Below are 19,719 nucleotides of genomic sequence, written 5' to 3' on the forward strand. Positions count from 1 at the left end.
CATAGAGAGGGTATTTTCGAAAATACTTTACCTCTAACTGCTTGAAATATAAATAGGTAGAATTTGTTACTACATTTTTGACATATGTTCCTGGTGAAATAGCGCCTTGGCATGTAGGGTAGGCCTTACCTCATCATAGATCCTCATAGTGTTGATGCGATCCAGCTTGCCGGTCCAGTACTGCGCCTCGTCATCTGGGATGTCTGATAGAGAGGGGTGCACACACACAGAGTGGGATGACTGGTGAGCTGCATCCTGCCCTACCCCATACCATCCTAAACCATCCACTCTCCAACATACACCATGCTGCTATTATATATTCATGGTCCTTTTAAATATATAATGAGCCACTTAGGAAAGAGACATTAAAAATAGTTGGCTATGTCCTGAAACTGTACTGTTGGGGGACAGGGACCATGAATGACAGGGCTCCACTGTAGTAATGTTTGTCATGACAGATGCAAATGAAAACCCAGAAGAGCACAAGGCAATGACGTTAATACTGACAGGGACAGAACTTCAGTGACATAAGTGCAGAGCACTAGACTTCTAGAGACTGCAAAACTGTGCAAAACTTAACTTGACGACATTACCAGCCTAACAACTGACAATAATGTGCAGACAGGTATATTATACATTGATGCCTCCTACCAAACCACTGGTCTGTTAGAGCAGACCCCCTCTCCCTCCCTGTGACCTGATGTCCCATGATCCTTTACAGAGAGACACTGGACATTAAAGTGTTTCCCCTATATTCATTTAACATTTACCCTATATTCATTTATCATCATTCCCCTATATTCATTTACAGCAATATATATATTTTTTAAATTCAATGGGAAAACCTTGGACTTTAAAGAGAGCTGAACACAAACGCCAGAGGTTCAAAGGTAGATGAAACCAAACCCCTGTCCTGGTGAATGAATGGGATCAGTGGTACACAGAACCCAGACAAACACACAGCCTCCCATCCCTACTGCTACCTTCAAAGGCCTGCCCTTAAACACCTGAAAGCTTCTCTAGTCCCTCTCACAGACAAACACCTTTAACTTATTGATCTTAGGGGCATGTGTTTAATCCCCTCCTGTACTCCCTGTTCACCCACGACTGTGTGGCCAAGCACAGTTTTTGATTGATTGATTAATTTGATATAAAAGTTTGTGCTTACAGTCTTGTCCCATCGCTACAACTCCCGTACTGACTCAGGAGGCGAAGGTCGAGAGCCGTGCGTCCTCCAAAACACAACCCCGCAAGGCGCACTGTTTCTTTAAAAAAATGCACGCTTAACTTGGAAGCCAGTGTGTTGGAGAAAACACAGTACAGGTGTATTGGTGTTTTCTCCAACGTGTACTTTCGTGTGTACTTTCGTTTATTTAGTAAATATTTTCTTAAACTGCATTGTTGGTTAAGGGCATGTAAGTAAGCATTTCACGGTAAAGTCTACACCTGTTGTATTCAGAGCATGTGACAAATAAAATGTGATTTGATGCACAAAGACACCAATACAGGCAAAGTTAAGGGACAGCGATGTAGAAAGTGATCCGTAAATTACATAACTGTTCTCCCTCAGTGAAGAGATGAGAGTGGCTGCATCCAAAAGGCTCGCTACGCAACCTGCTGGGATTTCAACCAATCAATATCAGGTGTGGTGGCGTATGTTAAAGCACAGGTCACTGGAGAAGGCTACTACTGTATAATCATTACTGTGCCCTATACATGTTCCATCTACAAAAACAGACCCATAACATTTCAGCATCATACCAACTGTAGCTACTGTAAGTGTAGTAAGTGTAGACACAGTTTGATGGACAATGGACCCTGGTATATAGTACAGAATCAACAAAAACATTTAAAGAGATAACATATGATATAAAATAGATATCCTATGGGAAGCTAAGGGCCCAACAGAAACATTGTGATCAATATAACATTTTACCGAAGGGCAGCTCAAAGCGCGAGTCCAGAAGAACCTGGTGGTGTGTTGAGTTCTTGGTGCCGTAGATCTCATCAGCCTTCATCAAAACCTCAGCATCCAGGAAGGTCCAGTCCCCTGAGCCCTCCTGAGGGAAGAGAAAGGGCTAGGTCAGAGGTCATAGACAGAGAGACCAGATTAAAGTAACTGGGAGGTGAACCAGTGCCCAAACTACTCTGTACATGTTTTATATAAAATCTGAACTGTGTGTTGTAAATGTTGGTTTTCAACATCGGAGCTGGATGTGTGTGCTCTAAATGTTTTGGCCAGTTGTGTTGGGGGTGTGTAACGTTGTATGAGTGTATCATCTGCCCCTCTCACCTCCTCTGACTGGCGGATGCTCTTGAGGGGGATCCAGGCAGTCCCCAGCATGGTGTCCCAGATAAGGCCTTTGTTCCACACCTCCACAATGAGGCCCAGGTCCAAACAGTTGATCTCACTGGAGAAACAGGAGAGAGAGGCAATCATAATCAACTCTCATTCAATACAGACTCACAGTTTAATAGAGCGACAGATCAGTAGAAAGAAAGCGACACAGTGATTGTCTAACAAATGTATAATGGTTTCATTCCCTATGTATTGAGTCACCTCCATGAAATTAAAATAATTATAACAGAAACTAGGGTTAAGCGCTGTCTGGCTGTTCACTGATCCCTTGGTCTTTGATTAGGCCTATGCATCATGTCAGATGTCGTGATGCCTTCCATACTTAATTTGCCATTGAAAAGGATGCAAATACAGATTGCTGACAATAAAAGAGCATCTCACTTGAAAGCAACCATTGCTCATAATTTCTTCATCTCATTTGCATTTGCGGCACTTCAAAAGGAAGATGAGAGAAGAGATACTTATCAAAAGTGCACTGCCCTCAGTAAAGGTGGCATTAAGAGTGAGCCCAGGTGCAAACAAAAATATTCTAAACCACCAACACTAAAGGCGATGTACCAAATGACGACAACACTATTACTGTAATGAGCAGACCAATCACCTTCACATCTCTTCGGCTCTTACGTGGCCACAGTGAATGCAAACATGTACTTGTATAAACTGCTTACAGTCATATAGTACTTTTATAAAACAAATATAAAAGAATGAGTAGACAATTTTTTACATTTATTAAAAAATATTAAACCAAGACTCTTTTTGATCAATCGCACACCGACTTCACTTTGAGCTCTCTCTATCGTTCCGCATCATAGAAACACAAATTAAAGAACCCATAGACCCACTCCACCGTGAAAACAGCATTCAAAAATCCATTAATAGAGAGATAAAGATCAGTAGAAAGACAGCGACACAGTGATTGTCTAATAAATGTATAATGGTTTCATTCACTATGTATTGAGCTACCATGTCCCAGACCTGCTTTTTTGGACTCTCTCTCTACCTGCTGTCTCTAACTCTGAATTATCGGCTATGAAAAGCCAACTGACATTTTCTTCTGAGGTGCTGACCTGTTGCGCTGACCTGTTGCACCCTCTACAACCACAGTGATTATTATCTGACCCTGCTGGTCATCTATGAACGTTTGAACATCTATAATCTCCACACGGCACAACCAGAAAAGGACTGCCCACCCCTCAGAGCTTGGTTCCTCTCTCGGTTTCTTCCTAGGTTCCGGCCTTTCTAGGGAGATTTTCCGAGCCACCATGCTTCTACATCTGCATTGCTTGCTGTTTGGGGTTTTAGGCTGGGTTTCTGTACAGCATTTTGTGACATTGGCTGATGTAAAAAGGGTTTTATAAATACATTTGATTGATTGATTAACTAATGTTCCATTTGAGCTTCCCATTGTTTGTGGAGTGAGATGGGAATGAACAGGCTCCTGCAGCACAGGGACAAACAGGCTTTGGAAAACAACGCTGGAAAATAAGCACTACACAGAACACACCATGTATTCTACTGCATTTATTATTTTTCCCATTACTTTCTAAAAGACACTCCAAAAGCATGGGTAGGATGGAGTAATGCCTAACTGAGTGTCTCCATGGCAACCAGATGAGTTTGTTTTGAGACTTCATTCAACCATTTTTCTACGGATGGCCATGCTTTCCACCTGGCTACCCTTACCCCGGTCAACAGCTCTGCAATCCCACAGCATCTTGCCCAAGCCTCCTCCATTTCTCCTTCACCCAAATCTAGATAGCTGATGTTCCGAAAGAGCTGCAAATTATGGACCCCTACAAATCAGCAGGGCTAGACAATCTGGACCCTCTTTCTCTAAAATTATCCGCCGCAATTAGTGCAACCCCTATTACTAGCCTGTTCAACCTCTCTTTCTTATCGCCCGAGATCCCTAAAGATAGGAAAGCTGCCGCGGTCATCCCCTCTTCAAAGTGGGAGACACTCTAGACCCAAACTGTTACAGACCTATCATACCCTGCCTCTCTAAAGTCTTCGAAAGACAAGGTAACAAACAGATCACCGACCATTTCGAAACCAACTGTACCTTCTCCGCTATGCAATCGGGTTTCCGAGCGGGTCATGGGTGCACCTCAGCCACGCTCAAGGTCCTAAACGATATCATAACCACTATCGATAAACGACAATACTGTGCAGCCGTCTTCATCGACCTGGCCAAGGCTTTCGACTCTGTCAATCACCGCATTCTTATCGACAGACTCAACAGCCTTGGTTTCTCAAATGACTGCCTTGCCTGGTTCACCAACTACTTCTCAGATAGAGTTCAGTGTGTCAAGTCGGAGGGCCTGTTGTCCGGACCTCTGGCAGTCTATGGGGGTGCCACAGGGTTCAATTTACGGGCCGAACTCTTTTCTCTGTATACATCCATGATGTCGCTCTTGCTGCTGGTGATTCTCTGATCCATCTCTATGCAGAGGACACCATTCTGTATTCTTCTGGCCCTTCTTTGGACACTGTTAACAACCCTCCAGACGAGCTTCAATGCCATACAACACTCCTTCAGTGGCCTCCAACTGCTCTTAAATGCAAGTAAAACTAAATGCATGCTCTTCAACCGATCGCTGCCCGCACCCGCCCGCCCGTCTGGCATCACTACTCTGGACAGTTTCTGACTTAGAATATGTGGACAACTACAAATACCTAGGTGTCTGGTTAGACTGTAAACTCTACTTCCAGACTCACATTAAGCATCTCCAATACAAAATTATATATAGAATCGGCTTCCTATATCGCAACAAAGCATCCTTCACTCATATTGCCTAGCATACCCTCGTAAAACTGACTATCCTCCCCATCCTTGTCTTCGGCGATGTCATTTACAAAATAGCCTCCAACACTCTACTCAGCAAATTGGATGTAGTCTATCACAGTGCCATCTTTTTGTCACCAAAACCCCATGTACTACCCACCACTGCGACCTGTATGCTCTCGTTGGCTGGCCCTCGCTTCATATTCGTCTCCAAACCCACTGGCTCCAGGTCATCTATAAGTCTTTGCTAGGTAAAACTCTGCCTTATCTCAGCTCACTGGTCACCATAGCAGCACCCACCCGTAGCACGCGCTCCAGCAGGTATATTTCACTTGTCATTCCCAAAGCCAACTCCTTCTTTGGCCGCCTTTCCTTCCAGTTCTCTGCTGCCAATGACTGGAACGAATTGCAAAAATCACTGAAGCTGGAGTCATATTCCCCTCACTAACTTTAAGCGTCAGCTGTCAAAGCAGCTTACCGATCATTGCACCTGTACACAGCCCACCCAACTTCCTCATCCCCATGTTGTCATTTATTTTTTTGCTCCTTTGCACCCCAGTATCTCTACTTGCACATTCATCTTCTACACATCTATCACTCTAGTGTTCAATTGCTGAATTGTAATTATTTCGCCACCATGGCCTTACCTCCCTAATCTTACTACATTTGCACAGACTGTATATAGATTTTTCTATTGTGTTATTGACTGTATGTTCGTTTATCCCATGTGGTTAAATACCTGGTTAAATAAAGGTGAAACATATAATAAATAAAAAAATTCAAGCACAGAAACATTAAGGCGCTCCTCTATGTCACTTTCTGGAGCACCCTGTTGCGGAAACAGTGAGAGACAACACAGTCAAAGACAACACCATTACAGTTTGTGTAAACATAAGCCATCAGTTCAATGCGACAATCCCATGTAGGCTCTTAAACATTACATAGGCTAAGCTCTAGCAGTGGACACAAAACACCCCCAGCGTTGTATTTGTATCCCTAAAGAACAATATCCTGTCTCTAATGACTGAGCAGCATAGCACAGGCGCTATGGAAACAGCCCTAGAAATAAGGTGAGCTGGGGTGTACGGTGGATATATCGATCCATAGCTTTCGCTACATTCCCGTTTTCTGTCAGCCCTGGTGGCCTGAGCCGGTCTCTTGGTGGGGATGGCCATTATCTCACAAGGAAACTGTAGTCTGGACTGGACTCTAGTCTCCAAGGCCCTCTGGCTAGCATAGAAACAGAAGCCTGGCCTGACAAACCAAAATACCATTTGGCAATCTGCTATCTCATTAAGAGGATAAAGGTGCATCCATCCACTTAAGTACTCTGTGAGTCAATTACATAGTATGCAATCAATATCAATTATGTGAATCTGTTACATAAAAGGTTGACCCACAGAACCAACAGGCTACATCTTTCTGGCAAGGAAACACGTCATTGGAGAAGAAAGAAATCCAGCAGAGCCAGTTTCAAGTTAACAGTAAACTTCAGACTTTTCCTACAATAGATACAAATGTTGCCATGAAAATGCCATGCCCTAGCACTTAAACCGATTACCTCAGCTGGATCACACAGTGTCCTGTTCATTGGTTTAGGACTTCAGTTTGACATTTGATAAACATGATTTACATACAGGAGTAACAGGTGCTAACACATTGTGTTTCATGAACAGTACTACAGAACCAAGCATTTACACTCAGAAACATCCTTGAGACAGATGTGGAAAAATATCATAAAAATTGCATACACAGATGCGCACACACAGGAGTAAGCCTAGAGCTAAAAACAGCACAGCCTACATACGGAACACTGAAAAGAGGAAATTAAATGAGTAACCATGAGGAAGTGAATAGCTGTGAGAACAGGTAAGCTAACTTTCCCGAAACAACAACCCACCTGGCAGGCAACAACGGGGACAAAACATTCCTGGAAATCCCCGACTGTGGCCTGCTCTCACATATTACTGTCTGAACATCATAAACCTGAACTGTAGCTACATACCATTAGCACCAGAGGCAGACTAGCTGCCCTGCTCTCACCTGTCTGAGTGTAAGAGTACTCAGGTGGTTGCGTCTGCTGCATAATTCCAAAAGACAGTCAGCCTTAATCAAATAAAGGTGTTAGTGGCTGAGCATGGAGGATATACTGTACTGTTACAATAAGTCTGTTGAGCTCAGAGCCATAGACCCTCCCTTCATCGTTCCTCTCTGATCATCATTGAAACAAAACAAGCCTGATGTTACCTGATTGTATGTTGACACTGTATGAAAATGTGACACTTGAAACTTACAGAGCCTCCAGACAGACTACTGGTTTTCTATCCGCCACACACAGCAAGTATGTTGTGGCTTATACGACATACACTACATGACCAAAAGTATGTGGACACCTGCTTGTTGAACATCTCATTCCAAAATTATGGGCATTAATATGGAGTTGGTCCCCACTTTTCTGCTATAACAGCCTCCACTCTTCTGGGAAGGCTCTCCACTAGATGTTGGAACTGCGGGGACTTGCTTCAATTCAGCCACAAGAGCATTAGTGAGGTCGGGCACTGATGTTGGGCGATTAGGCCTGGTTCGCAGTCGGCGTTCCAATTCCTCCCAAAGGTGTTCGATGGGATTAATGTCAGGACTCTGTACATCCCAGTCAAGTTCTTCCACACCGATCTCGGAAAAACATTTCTTTGTGGACTTCGCTTTATGCACGGGGGCTTTGTCATGCTGAAACAGGAAAGGGCCTTCCCCAAACTGTCGCCACAAAGTTTGAAGCACAGAATCGTCTAGAATGTCATTGTATGCTGTAGCGTTAAGATTTCCCTTCACTGGAACTAAGGGGCCTAGCCTCCTCCACTAAACTTTAAAGTTGGCACTATGCATTGGGGCAGGAAGCATTCTCCCGGCATCCGCCAAATCCAGATTCATCCATAGGACTGCCAGATAGTTAAGCATGATTCATCACTCCAGAGTACACATTTCCACTGCTCCAGAGTCCAATGGTGGCGAGCTTTACACCACTCCAGCTGACGCTTGGCATTACGCATGGTGATCATAGGCTTGTGTCCTGCTCGGCCATGGAAACCCATTTCAGGAAGCTCCCGACGAACAGTTCTTGTGCTGACGTTGCTTCCAGCGGCAGTTTGGAACTCGGTAGTGAGTGTCGCAACTGAGGACAGACAATTTTTACACATTATACGCTTCAGCACTCAGCTCTGTTCTGTGAGCTTGTGTGGCCTACCACTTCGTATTAAACATGTGTGTAACTGTCCTGTCGATCAGTGTATCAGTGTTCCGTTACTTGTCGTGTTTTGTGTACGTCAGGAAGAGAAGCTGCTGCAAAATTATTTGGGGATCCAAATAAACAAAGACTGAGTGCATATGACAGGAATAGAGAGGTCTAAGAAGTGTGTGGTTACTGGTCACTTACAACATGAAGTCCTGCTCCCAGCATGGGTGGTCCCCTCGCACGGTGATGGAGGTGCTCTTGACATTCTGCACCTTCAGCGTCACATAGCTATTGAACTTACCTGCAACACAGAAAGGAGGGAAAAGAGGTGAAAAGCCTGCATATAATGACATGAAGTAATGGTGGGAAGAGGTACTGATATATAATATTCGTACTAAACTCGGTGGTGAGTTCCACATAAGCGAGTTCCACTTATGCTCACCACATTACAAAGATAGATTGTCATGTTGAGAGGAAATAAGAGAGTAGATTACTGTGTACACGTAGGAGACCAAGTCTCCATATTACTTTGTCTTTATAGGACATGAGCAGTAATCTGCACGACATCAAATGATTTGCCAGATGGAGAGTTTATGCGTACAGGTAAGAAAGACAATTGTGGTGGCAGACGTAGCAATGATGGGATAGTAACAGTAATGCTAGATTGGCCAACTGCTTCAATTTGGCTTTGTGTGACTGAAGGACAGTCGGAGACGTAGGTGAGAGTGAAAGCAGATAAGTCAGTTTCCCCATCCCTTCCCCCCACCGCCCTGCACCCAGACCAATTCACTGACCCTGGTAATCTCACTACAGAGGAGTGCCACACAGCCAGGCAGGCAGCAGATATAGCCTAGCCATCCATCCTCTCTCCTGGCTGATGTGATTCACTCACTGCAGAGCAGCCACCCTAATATAGCTCTGGGCATGATCACCATTTCACCTCTGACACTGAGACATAGGCCAGTACAGTAGGACTACGTGACGCAGAGACAGGCGAGACCAGCTTCTACAGCAGAAAAGGTATCTGTCATCTCTCATACCATCAATTTAAAGACCAAGGTTAAAATACCTTGTTTGATTTATAAACATTTTTAAAAGTCATCACTGTGAAGCAGGTAGTGGCAAATCATTTCATATTTATTGTAGGGGCAGATGTGGCACCACAGGTCACAAAGAGGTGGGGCAAACTTCTTTCTCCTGATCATGACCAGTTAAAACTGCTCTCTTGTTGTCCCATTATGTCTTTTTTTGTTGCCTAACTGCAAAGATTTCCAGTAGCCTAACATAGCTAGACTGGGGTGTCGCAAAATCTAGCGTTTTTTTCCTGCTACAATGGAAGCGTACATTTTGGTCAGGGTGAGCACAGAGCAAGTCATTTTATCCTATTGCTCTCATGGCAGAAGTCCATCTAGCACGTTGGGGGTGATGAAACAACAAAACTAATTTTCAATAAGGGGACGCAAAGTGGGCGGGGGACCGTTGGTTGGTGCGAGCATGGACAAGGGAACATGAACAGGGTGGGACCAAAGTTGGGGAAAGCTGAACTTTTGTCGCGTGCACTGTGGTGCTATTGACCAATCGAAGCTAATTCTAGTTTTAAGCCCCTACAGGATTGGCTGTAGATACCTAGCACTACTTATCTTGTTAAAACCGACGTGAGGGTGAAGCTTGCGTGGCTATCCGTATAGTGGATCATTGCTGTCAGGCCTGCTGTTAAGCTTGAGTTGCACGTCGAAATCTTGAAAACTGAATTTTAAGCTTGAACAGAGCAAGCCTCTGCTCCACGCCCAGGTTTCTGATTATTCTGGCATGAGACCAAGTCCATATTAGGGCAAGAACAGCTCAAATAAGCAAAGAGAAACGACAGTCTATCATTACTTTAAGACATGAAGGTCAGTCAATCCGGAACATTAAGAACTTTGAAAGTTTCCTCAATTGCAGTCGCAAAAATCATCAAGCGCTATGATGAAACTGGCTCTCATGAGGAACGCCACAGGAATGGAAGACCCAAAGTTACCTCTGCTGCAGAGGATAAGTTCATTAGAATTATCAGCCTCAGAAATTGCAGCCAAAATAAATGCTTCACAGAGTTAAAGTAACAGACACATCTGAACAACAAATGTTCAGAGGAGACTGGGTGAGTCAGGCATTCATGGTCGAATTGCTGCAACAACAAAAAACACTACTAAAGGACACCAATAAGAAGACACTTGCTTATGCCAAGAAACACGAGCAATGGACATTAGACCAGTGGAAATTAGTTCAAATTTGAGATATTTGGTTCCAACCGACGTATCTTTGTGAGACGCAGAGTAGGTGAACGGATGATCTCCGCATGTGTGGTTCCCAACGTGAAGCATGGAGGAGGTATGATGGTGCTTTGCTTGTGACAGTGTCAGTGATTAATTTTGAATTCAAGGCACACTTAACCAGCATGGCTACCACAGCATTCTGCAGCGATACGCCATCCCAGCTGGTTTGCACTTAGTGGGAGTATCATTTGTTTTTCAACAGGGCAATGACCCAACATACCTCCAGGCTGTGTAAGGGCTATTTGACCAAGGAGAGTGATGGAGTGCTGCATCAGATGACCTGGCCTCCACAATCACCCGACCTCATCCCAATTGAGATGATTTGGAATAAGTTAGATGGAGAGTGAAGTAAAATCAGTCAACAAGTGGTCAGCATATGTGGGAACTCCTTCAAGACTGTTGGAAAAGCATTCCCGGTGAAGCTGGTTGACAGAATGCCAAGAATGTGCAAATCTGTCATCAAGGCAAAGGGTGGCTACTTTGAAGAATCTAAAATATATTTTTATTTTCTTTAACCCATTTTGTGTGTTATTTCATAGCTTTGATGTCTTCACTATTCTACAATGTGGAAAAATAAAGAAAAACCCTTGAATGAGTAGGTGTGTCCAAACTTTTGACTGGTACTGTATATTATTTAGTATATGTAAAGACAAGATTAAATCAAGAAATAGTCTGATGGGTGACAATATTAGCCTATCATTTGTGAATTATATATTATCACATGGGAATTATGCCCAGCATAAGAAACAATGCTTTTTTTTGCGACTTTTTCTAATCATAGTTGCACACCTCATGTAGCCTAGCCCATAGGCCTATATGTTTTAATAAGGTTTGTATCACAACTGAAGTGGCCAAATAACTAATTAAAATTAAGCACATGAATCCACTTTACAAGGGGTGTAGAGCCTAACTGGCATACATTAGCAGCGCGTGAATTTCCAGTTTGGGGAAGATAATTTTCACCATAAAAATGCACCTTTATAATAAAAGCATTACATGCATAATTGCATTTGCGGTCACTTTTGATAATGGTGTTTTCCGTTAAAGGAACATTTGCGCTTATAGCCTACTACCACGTGCGCATTGCTGCACTTATAATGTGAAGAAATAGCCTATTAGTTTAACATTTTAAGCTAAACGTTCTGATCTGTTGCGTCAGCCACATTGCATAAAAGTTATTTTTTGATGCTACTCGTTGTATTAACTTGGCATCAATCACATCCCACAACTGTCCGAGACTATGTTTGGAATATTTATTTATTGCACAGAATAGGTCGACTGTTGTACTATGAGGGATAGATTGACATAGGCTAGTGCTTTTGCTGTTCGTTAGGCCTACTCATCTTGTTGGCTGACGAAAAGTAAATGTGGACAGTTCTTCAATATGCACACAGTGGCGTCCCCGATGTGTCTGTCTTCACTTGTAGCCTGTTAGAAAGACCCTATCACCTGACAGAGCCATGTGAGTGAGGTGGTTCGAATTGCGCAGCACACTCAGGGAGAAGGGCACAATGCAGCACTCCAGGCCGCAAAAGGCCTGGATTTGTTTAGGGTGCATTACAGCCACAAAGAGGATGCTGACGTGATATTCGAGGCATTATCAAGTGCTTGTCAAATTGGGAATTAGTGACTGATGTAGTGTGTACAGCCTGCGCAAAAAAACAGAGCTCATGCCTTTCAAGCAACTTTTTTTCAAACCATCATTAGTCTCATCATGCCGCCTTACAAAGTATTAAAAATCAAAACATGTAGCCCAAGGTTTGTAGAACTAAAGTCGCATTAATAACTATAAATTAAGCATATAGGAGTACATATTTCTTTGTTGACCGGTCAACACTGAATCGCCGCATGTGGGCATTCCCTCAAATCATTTGAAAGTGATTATATTATGATTATATAAAATATACAAAAAGAATATTTAAAAAAATAATGCCACAGAATTATGAGCAAATCTTGTCTGCTAAATTAACTATTGTAGCCCACAGACATTTGGCATAGCCACGTCAGGACAACTCAGAGTATGCTATTCTTTTCTTCTGAAATAGACTACATTTTCTTCATATCATGCTTCTGTAGACCGGTCTAAATAATGGATTTATTGTGAAGGTGTAGCCTATATTACACTCGGTCAGCTGTAAAAGGAAATAAGCAAACAGGAAACCACTCACCCAGAGGCTCCGCTCCTATTGGCCGGAGACTTTAATGCAGGGAAACTTAAATCAGTTCTACCAAATTTCCATCAACATGTTAAATGTGCAACCAAAGGGAAAAAAATTCTAGATCACCTGTACTCCACACACAGAGACGCGTACAAAGCTCTCCTTCGCCCTCCATTTGGTAAATCCGACCACAACTCTATCCTCCTGGTTCCTGCTTACAAGCTAAAATTAAAGCAGGAAAGACCAGTGACTCGGTCTATAAAAAAGTGGTCAGATGAAGCAGGTGCTAAACTACAGGACTGTTTTGCTATCACAGACTGGAACATGTTCCGCGATTCTTCCGATGGCATTGAAAAGTTCACCACATCAGTCACTGGCTTTATCAATAAGTGCATCGAGGACGTCGTCCCCACAGTGACTGTACGTACATACCCCAACCAGAAGCCATGGATTACAGGCAACATTCCCACTGAACTAAAGGGTAGAGCTGCCGCTTTCAAGGTGCGGGACTCTAACCTGGAAGCTGACAAGAAATCCTGCTATGCCCTGCGACGAACCATCAAACAGGCAAAGAGTCAATACAGGGCTAAGAATGAATCATACTACACTGGCTCCGACACTCGTCTTATGTGGCAGGGCTTGCAAACTATTAGAGACTACAAAGGGAAGCACAGCCGCGAGCTGCCCAGTGACACGAGCCTACCAGACGAGCTAAATCACTTCTATGCTCGCTTCGAGGCAAGCAACACTGAGGCAGGCATGAGAGCATCAGCTGTTCCGGACGACTGTGTGACCATGCTCTCCGTAGCCGACGTGAGTAAGACCTTAAACAGGTCAACATACACAAGGCTGCGGGGCCAGACAGATTACCAGGACGTGCGCTCCGGGCATGTGCTAACCAACTGGCAGATGTCTTCACTGACATTTTCAACATGTCCCTGATTGAGTCTGTAATACCGACATGTTTCAAGCAGACCACCATAGTCCCTGTGCCCAAGAACACAAAGGCAACCTGCCTAAATGACTACAGACCCGTAGCACTCACGTCCGTAGCCATGAAGTGCTTTGAAAGGCTGGTAAATGGCTCACATCAACACCATTATCCCAGAAACCCTAGACCCACTCTAATTTGCATACCGCCCAAACAGATCCACAGATGATGCAATCTCTATTGCACTCCACACTGCCCTTTCTCACCTGGACAAAAGGAACACTTACGTGAGAATGCTATTCATTGACTACAGCTCAGCGTTCAACACCATAGTACCCTCAAAGCTCATCACTAAGCTAAGGATCCTGGACCTCCCTCTGCAACTGGATCCTGGACTTCCTGACAAGCCGCCCCCAGGTGGTGAGGGTAGGTAGGAACACATCTGCCACACTGATCCTCAACACTGGAGCCCCCCAGGGGTGCGTGTTCAGTCCCCTCCTGTACTCCCTGTTCACCCACGATTGCATGGCCAGAATCCAACACCATCATTAAGTTTGCTGACAACACAACAGTGGTAGGCCTGATCACCGACAACAACGAGACAGCCTATAGGGAGGAGGTCAGAGACCTGGCCGGGTGGTGCCAGAATAACAACCTGTCCCTCAACGTAACTAAGACTAAGTAGATGATTGTGGACTACAGGAAAAAAGGTGGACTGAGCACGCCCCCATTCTCATCGACAAAGCTGTAGTGGAGCAGGTTGAGAGCTTCAAGTTCCTTGGTGTCTCAACTCATTCTGATTGGCTGGGCCTTGCTCCCCAGTGGGCGAGCCTTGCTGCCAAGTGGGTTTTACACTGCTGCTACTCTCCGTTTACCATATATGCATAGTCACTTTAACTATACATTCATGTACATACTACCTCAATTGGCCTGATCAACCAGTGCTCCCGCACATTGGCTAATCTGGCTATCTGCATTGTGTCCCACCACCCACCAACCCCTCTTTCACACTACTCTCTGTTCATCATATATGCATAGTCACTTTAACCATATCTAAATGTACATACTACCTCAAATCAGCCTGACTAACCGGTGTCTGTATGTAGCCTCGCTACTGTATATAGCCTCACTACTGTTTTCCACTGTTGTTTTATTTCTTTACTTAACTATTGTTCATCTATTAACTTTTTTGCACTATTGGTTAGAGTAAGTAAGCATGTCCTTGTAAGGTTGTATTCAGCGCACGTGATGAAAAAACTTTGATTTGATAGCTAATACTTACAAGGATTCCTAAATCATTGCTAAGAATAATGAAAATGACTGCAGGTTCTACTGGTCATTGTTTTCAGGCTGGTTGTATGGATGCTAGCTAGGTACTAAGCTAAAGATAGCTGCCCCAGAAGTTGCGGTCGAACAAATGATGCTTTATTACCAACGCGGTATTGTAAACACATCGTTTGTGGCCGGTGTTTGCAGACTTTTTTGTACAGCTTTGACAGTGCTACTGTATCTTTTTTGACATGCAAAGACCCAAACGGTGTTCCAAAGTATGCATGTCGTGAAGCTAATAGCAGTGACGCTATTACTGTGTAACTTCGGTAGGGCAACATCTGAATAATAGCTCACTTGGTAGTGTGTACCGGTGCTCAACCAATCGGCGAAAGCCAACATCACCCACGACAGAGAAAGGTTGATTGTCAAGGGCAATGAATTCCATTATCTTGGCTTTAATGGATTTCGCCTTTGAGTTGTTTCACTTAAATTTTGTTAGTCTTTCAAATGACTGCTCGATCCACACAGCAGACATTGTGGGCTAGTTTAGGAATGCTGTGTTGCACGTATAGCACAAATGTTTACGTGGCGTCATTACGTCATATAGGTATGCACGTCAGCTTTGACATCGGTTTTGCACATCGGGGCATTAAACTAGAAATCGGTCGATACCGATGTTGGCAGTTTTAGCTAATATTGTCCGATTCCGATATGTTCACCAATATATTGTACATCCCTGATAGACACACCACATTCCACAGAGACATAAACAATTCATTAATTGACACTAATGAGGTAATGCAGTATGTTGTCAGTCCCAGAGGTCTAGTTATATTGAAACCTGCTGTAAGCTATACACCGAGTGTACAAAACATTAGGAACACCTGCTCTTTCCATGACAGACTGACCAGGTGAATCCAGGTGAAAGCTATGATCCCTTATTTATGTCACTCATCTACACTTTCAATTAGTATAGATGAAGGGGATGAGACAGGTTAATGAATGATTTTTAAGCCTTGTGACAATTGAGAAATTGATTGTGTATGTGTGCCATTCAGAGGGTGACTGGGCAAATAAAATATTTAAGTGTCTTTGAACAGGGTATGGTAGTAGGTGCCAGGAGCACCTACTGAGTGTATCAAGAACTGTAAAGCTGCAGAGTTTTGTTTATCAAGAATGGTTCACCACCCAAAGGACATCCAGAAAACTTGACACAACATTGTGCATTGGAGTAAACATCGGCCAGTATCCCTGTGCAATGCTTTCGACACCTTGTAGAGTCCATGCCCCAAGGGCACAAGAGTCTGAAACGCAATATTAGGAAGGTGTTCTTAATGTTTTGTACACTCAGTATAGGTCTCCAGTGGGGACATCAGGTAAACAGCCAGGCATAGGGCTCTGGGTTGAGAAGAAACAGGTCTAATTAGAGTATCAGGAGGCCAATCAGCAATACAGACATTTCGACCATGATCTGGAGTGGAGACACTCCCCATCTCCCCATTACTAATTAGACGCCCCATGCCTCGTCTTGGAACACACTTGCTGCTTCTCATGAATACAAGTTCAAAGATTAGAGGAGGAGGAGGAGGCCTGGATTAGATCAGAGCCACTTAGTGATTGTGGTCTCTCTCTGAAAGAGCTCTTCCACCTTGCAAAAAGGACTGAGAATATGACAGAGAGTTTCTTCTGGTAAGAACACACACCCGCACATGCACGTACACAGAGAGCACGCTTGGATTGTCGTGTGGACCGACCATCAAACAGTAGTTGTCCAACTTTGAACATAAAATGATAGCAGACTTAGATCTGTCCAGGTTACTGAGTCATACGAGCGACAGAACCTCTCGGTCTGTCGCTCCAACTCACCACACATGCCTTAGTCAAGTGTCTTCATTCATTATTGACACATCAGTTTTCCAATAAATTAGTCAGAAAAACACGGATGGTTGGAAGGCTGACATTTACAATTTGGACCTCTCATCAATGTTGTATGGCATAGAAGACATATTCCTCTGCCACAGGGCACACCTGGGTAGTTATGTTTTATGAATAGTGGTAGGTAAGTATTTGCAAGTAGCACTAACAATCAAATGTATGTGTATATTTGTATTCTGGGCCAATTCATGTCAAGCCCAACCAGTCAGTTTTTCCACTGCAAATGAATCTATTCAAGTCAAAATATTTAGCTGTAGTTGGGTTAAAATCGGACTCCGTAGTCTTGTGTATCCAAATGCAACACGGCCTGTGCGTCTCTGATGGCTCTTGCCAAGTCACTAACCGTTGCATCACCAGAGTAAGGCTATTGTACATGTGTCTATCTCGCACCGTCATGCAATTATTAAGAGACTAGAGACAATGAGCTAATCCTAAACAACTAGTGTTCTCGTATTAACTAATTGAGTCAAGTAAAAGCATGGATGTAAAGGTGGAACACAAAAGCATGTGATGTGTGTGCAAATTTAAATTAGAATTTACCAATACAAAATTATGAATGTAAAGTCAATCAAAGAGTTACTCTAAGTGAGGAATGCATTTACTCAAATCAACTAATAGGTTTATTAGTCCCGAATGAATTCAAACAATAGCAGTGTACATGGAATATATAATATTAAAAAAAAAAAAACAGTAAATGTCTATCACAATAACACATTGTGATAGGAGTGAGGGCAAACAGTATAAGGAGTGAGGGCAAACAGTATAGGGATTTACCTATGTGGAGGGCGTGGGGATTTGGATTTTGCCAGCACTGATCTGAGCAGTAATGGCGTGTATTTATGGATGCCAAGGGAAGCCAGGCTTCCCCAAAATATTGGCAAAAAAAAAAATGTCTCTGTTTCCAAATTTTATTTCAATTTGCCTAGAAGCTGAATGTACTGTCTCTCACCGGAGAAAGGATCCGAGCAAACGAAACAGCACCCCTTTGTCTTTGTAGCCCATCTATCTATCGACAGATCTATCTGATGCTGTCTGGTCAAAAAGTGTATGAAATTGTTGCCGCCCGTAGCATTGAATGAAAGGGAAGCCAGCGGGCATTTGGCCGACCCTGATGAAAAAGTATAAATAATATTCAAATCAGCATTGAGCTAAACTGAGTGAGCTCATATATGAATGGTTCAGGTGCACCCTAAAAAAATAAGTTTCACACCAATCACATCATATCAAGTGAAAAATGTAATTGACAGAAAAACTTGAATTGTTGCATCTTCCTGTGTTGTTGTCCTCCGGTGGCTAGCTAGTTAACTAGCATTTTTTTTATTTAGATAGGGGAGACACTGTGACCTTAGGTCCCTTTTCCAATTGTGATTACACACACACACCAGAGAAAGAGAAATCAGAACCATGGAGAGCCAAATCATATTTAGCTTACATATATAGGACTAAATTGTTATTGGTACCTTTTAGTTGTCACTGTATTAGATTAAGCAGAGGTGATTTGATGAAGTTGAAATGGTGCTGGAATAGTGGAGGCAGCTCCTGTTTGTTTGAGACTTGCAGTAACTCTTCGTGGTTCTAAATCAATAGTTGTTTAGTGGTCCGAAAATGTCAGAAACATGACCTTTCTTGGTCATGCTGTAGGTGATGTAACTGTTTGTTACATGCAATATGCTTTGTGGACTTCACCAGACAGAGGTTGCTCTCCGGTTTTGTGATGAAAGAAAGGTGTGGTTGAATTTGTTCTGCCACTTCTTATTGTCTCGGCCTTAGGCCTATATACCAGTGTCAAGGCATATGAACTAACAGGTTATAGAGCAAACAACGCAATTATCAAAACACATAGGTTGTAATATGCCGTTAGCTTCCCTAGTGATTTTACCCAGACACGACTACTGCTGAGCAGCTCACCTGCAGCACATGGGCTAGAGCTCGGCGGGAAGCAGGGACAGAAAGCCCCACTGGATTACGCTAATACAAAAATCAACCAACCACTGCCCTGACTGATTGCCCTACAAGAGAAATAGGTCAACTGTGAAGGCTTTTTAAAGGTTAACACACAGTCCTAGTTTAGGTCAGCATTCGAGGACATAACTCCTAAATAAAGAGGTAGTTTAAGGACTTACCTGGAGATCCTTGGAGTTTGGCTTTCTTTACTGAAATAGAAAGAGAAAACAACTGTTAGAAACAAAGACATAAAACTGTGTTTTTAATAAAACCGAGACAGCAAGTCGTTATGCCCGCTCATGATTTACTTCAAGGATATCACATGGACTCTGATAAGGCTGATTGCTGTAGGCTAGCCCTACATTGTGTACAATTAATGTGATCGGGTGTTCACTTCATGTCACTTCGGTGTCCCCCTAAGAGGCCACAGTCAGAGCCAGGATATCCGTCATGCTGAGAGTGTAACCGGATCAGTGAATCACGGACCAGAAAGAAGTCACACGGACACCAATCAGCCACGTGTTATCAACCACAATGACAGAAAAACAAGGGCACATGACATTTGTCAGTGAGGTCTGACAGATTCATTGATATTCAGACCGACATATGGGGAACATGTTGATGAAGCATGGAGTAGGAATGTGTTAGACGTGGCCAGACGTGTCTGAGTGAGCATCAGCATCACAATATTCTCTCAACCTATCAGCAGAAAACACCAGCCTCTCACATTTTTGAAAAGCTAACAAAAGAAAGTGGCATGGGGGATAGAATCCACCACTGTTAATAATTGACA

The 19,719-nt window shown here is 43.3% G+C and overlaps 1 protein-coding gene across 2 annotated transcripts in view; it reads right to left on the reverse strand.

Moving 5' to 3' along the window:
- Positions 1 to 19,719, reverse strand: part of LOC129864054 (protein unc-13 homolog B-like) — a 110,922-nt gene that overhangs the window by 74,289 nt on the left and 16,914 nt on the right. For both annotated transcript variants that reach the window (XM_055936608.1, XM_055936607.1), the window contains exons 2-6: positions 19,106 to 19,135; positions 8,575 to 8,674; positions 2,294 to 2,411; positions 1,937 to 2,060; positions 130 to 203 (exon numbers count right to left, since the gene is read on the reverse strand). In XM_055936608.1, the coding sequence (XP_055792583.1) occupies positions 130 to 203; positions 1,937 to 2,060; positions 2,294 to 2,411; positions 8,575 to 8,674; positions 19,106 to 19,135 (446 nt within the window). The remainder of the gene's footprint in view (positions 1 to 129; positions 204 to 1,936; positions 2,061 to 2,293; positions 2,412 to 8,574; positions 8,675 to 19,105; positions 19,136 to 19,719) is intronic.

Source organism: Salvelinus fontinalis, chromosome 10 (genome assembly GCF_029448725.1).
Source record: "Salvelinus fontinalis isolate EN_2023a chromosome 10, ASM2944872v1, whole genome shotgun sequence".
Taxonomy (NCBI): domain Eukaryota; kingdom Metazoa; phylum Chordata; class Actinopteri; order Salmoniformes; family Salmonidae; genus Salvelinus; species Salvelinus fontinalis.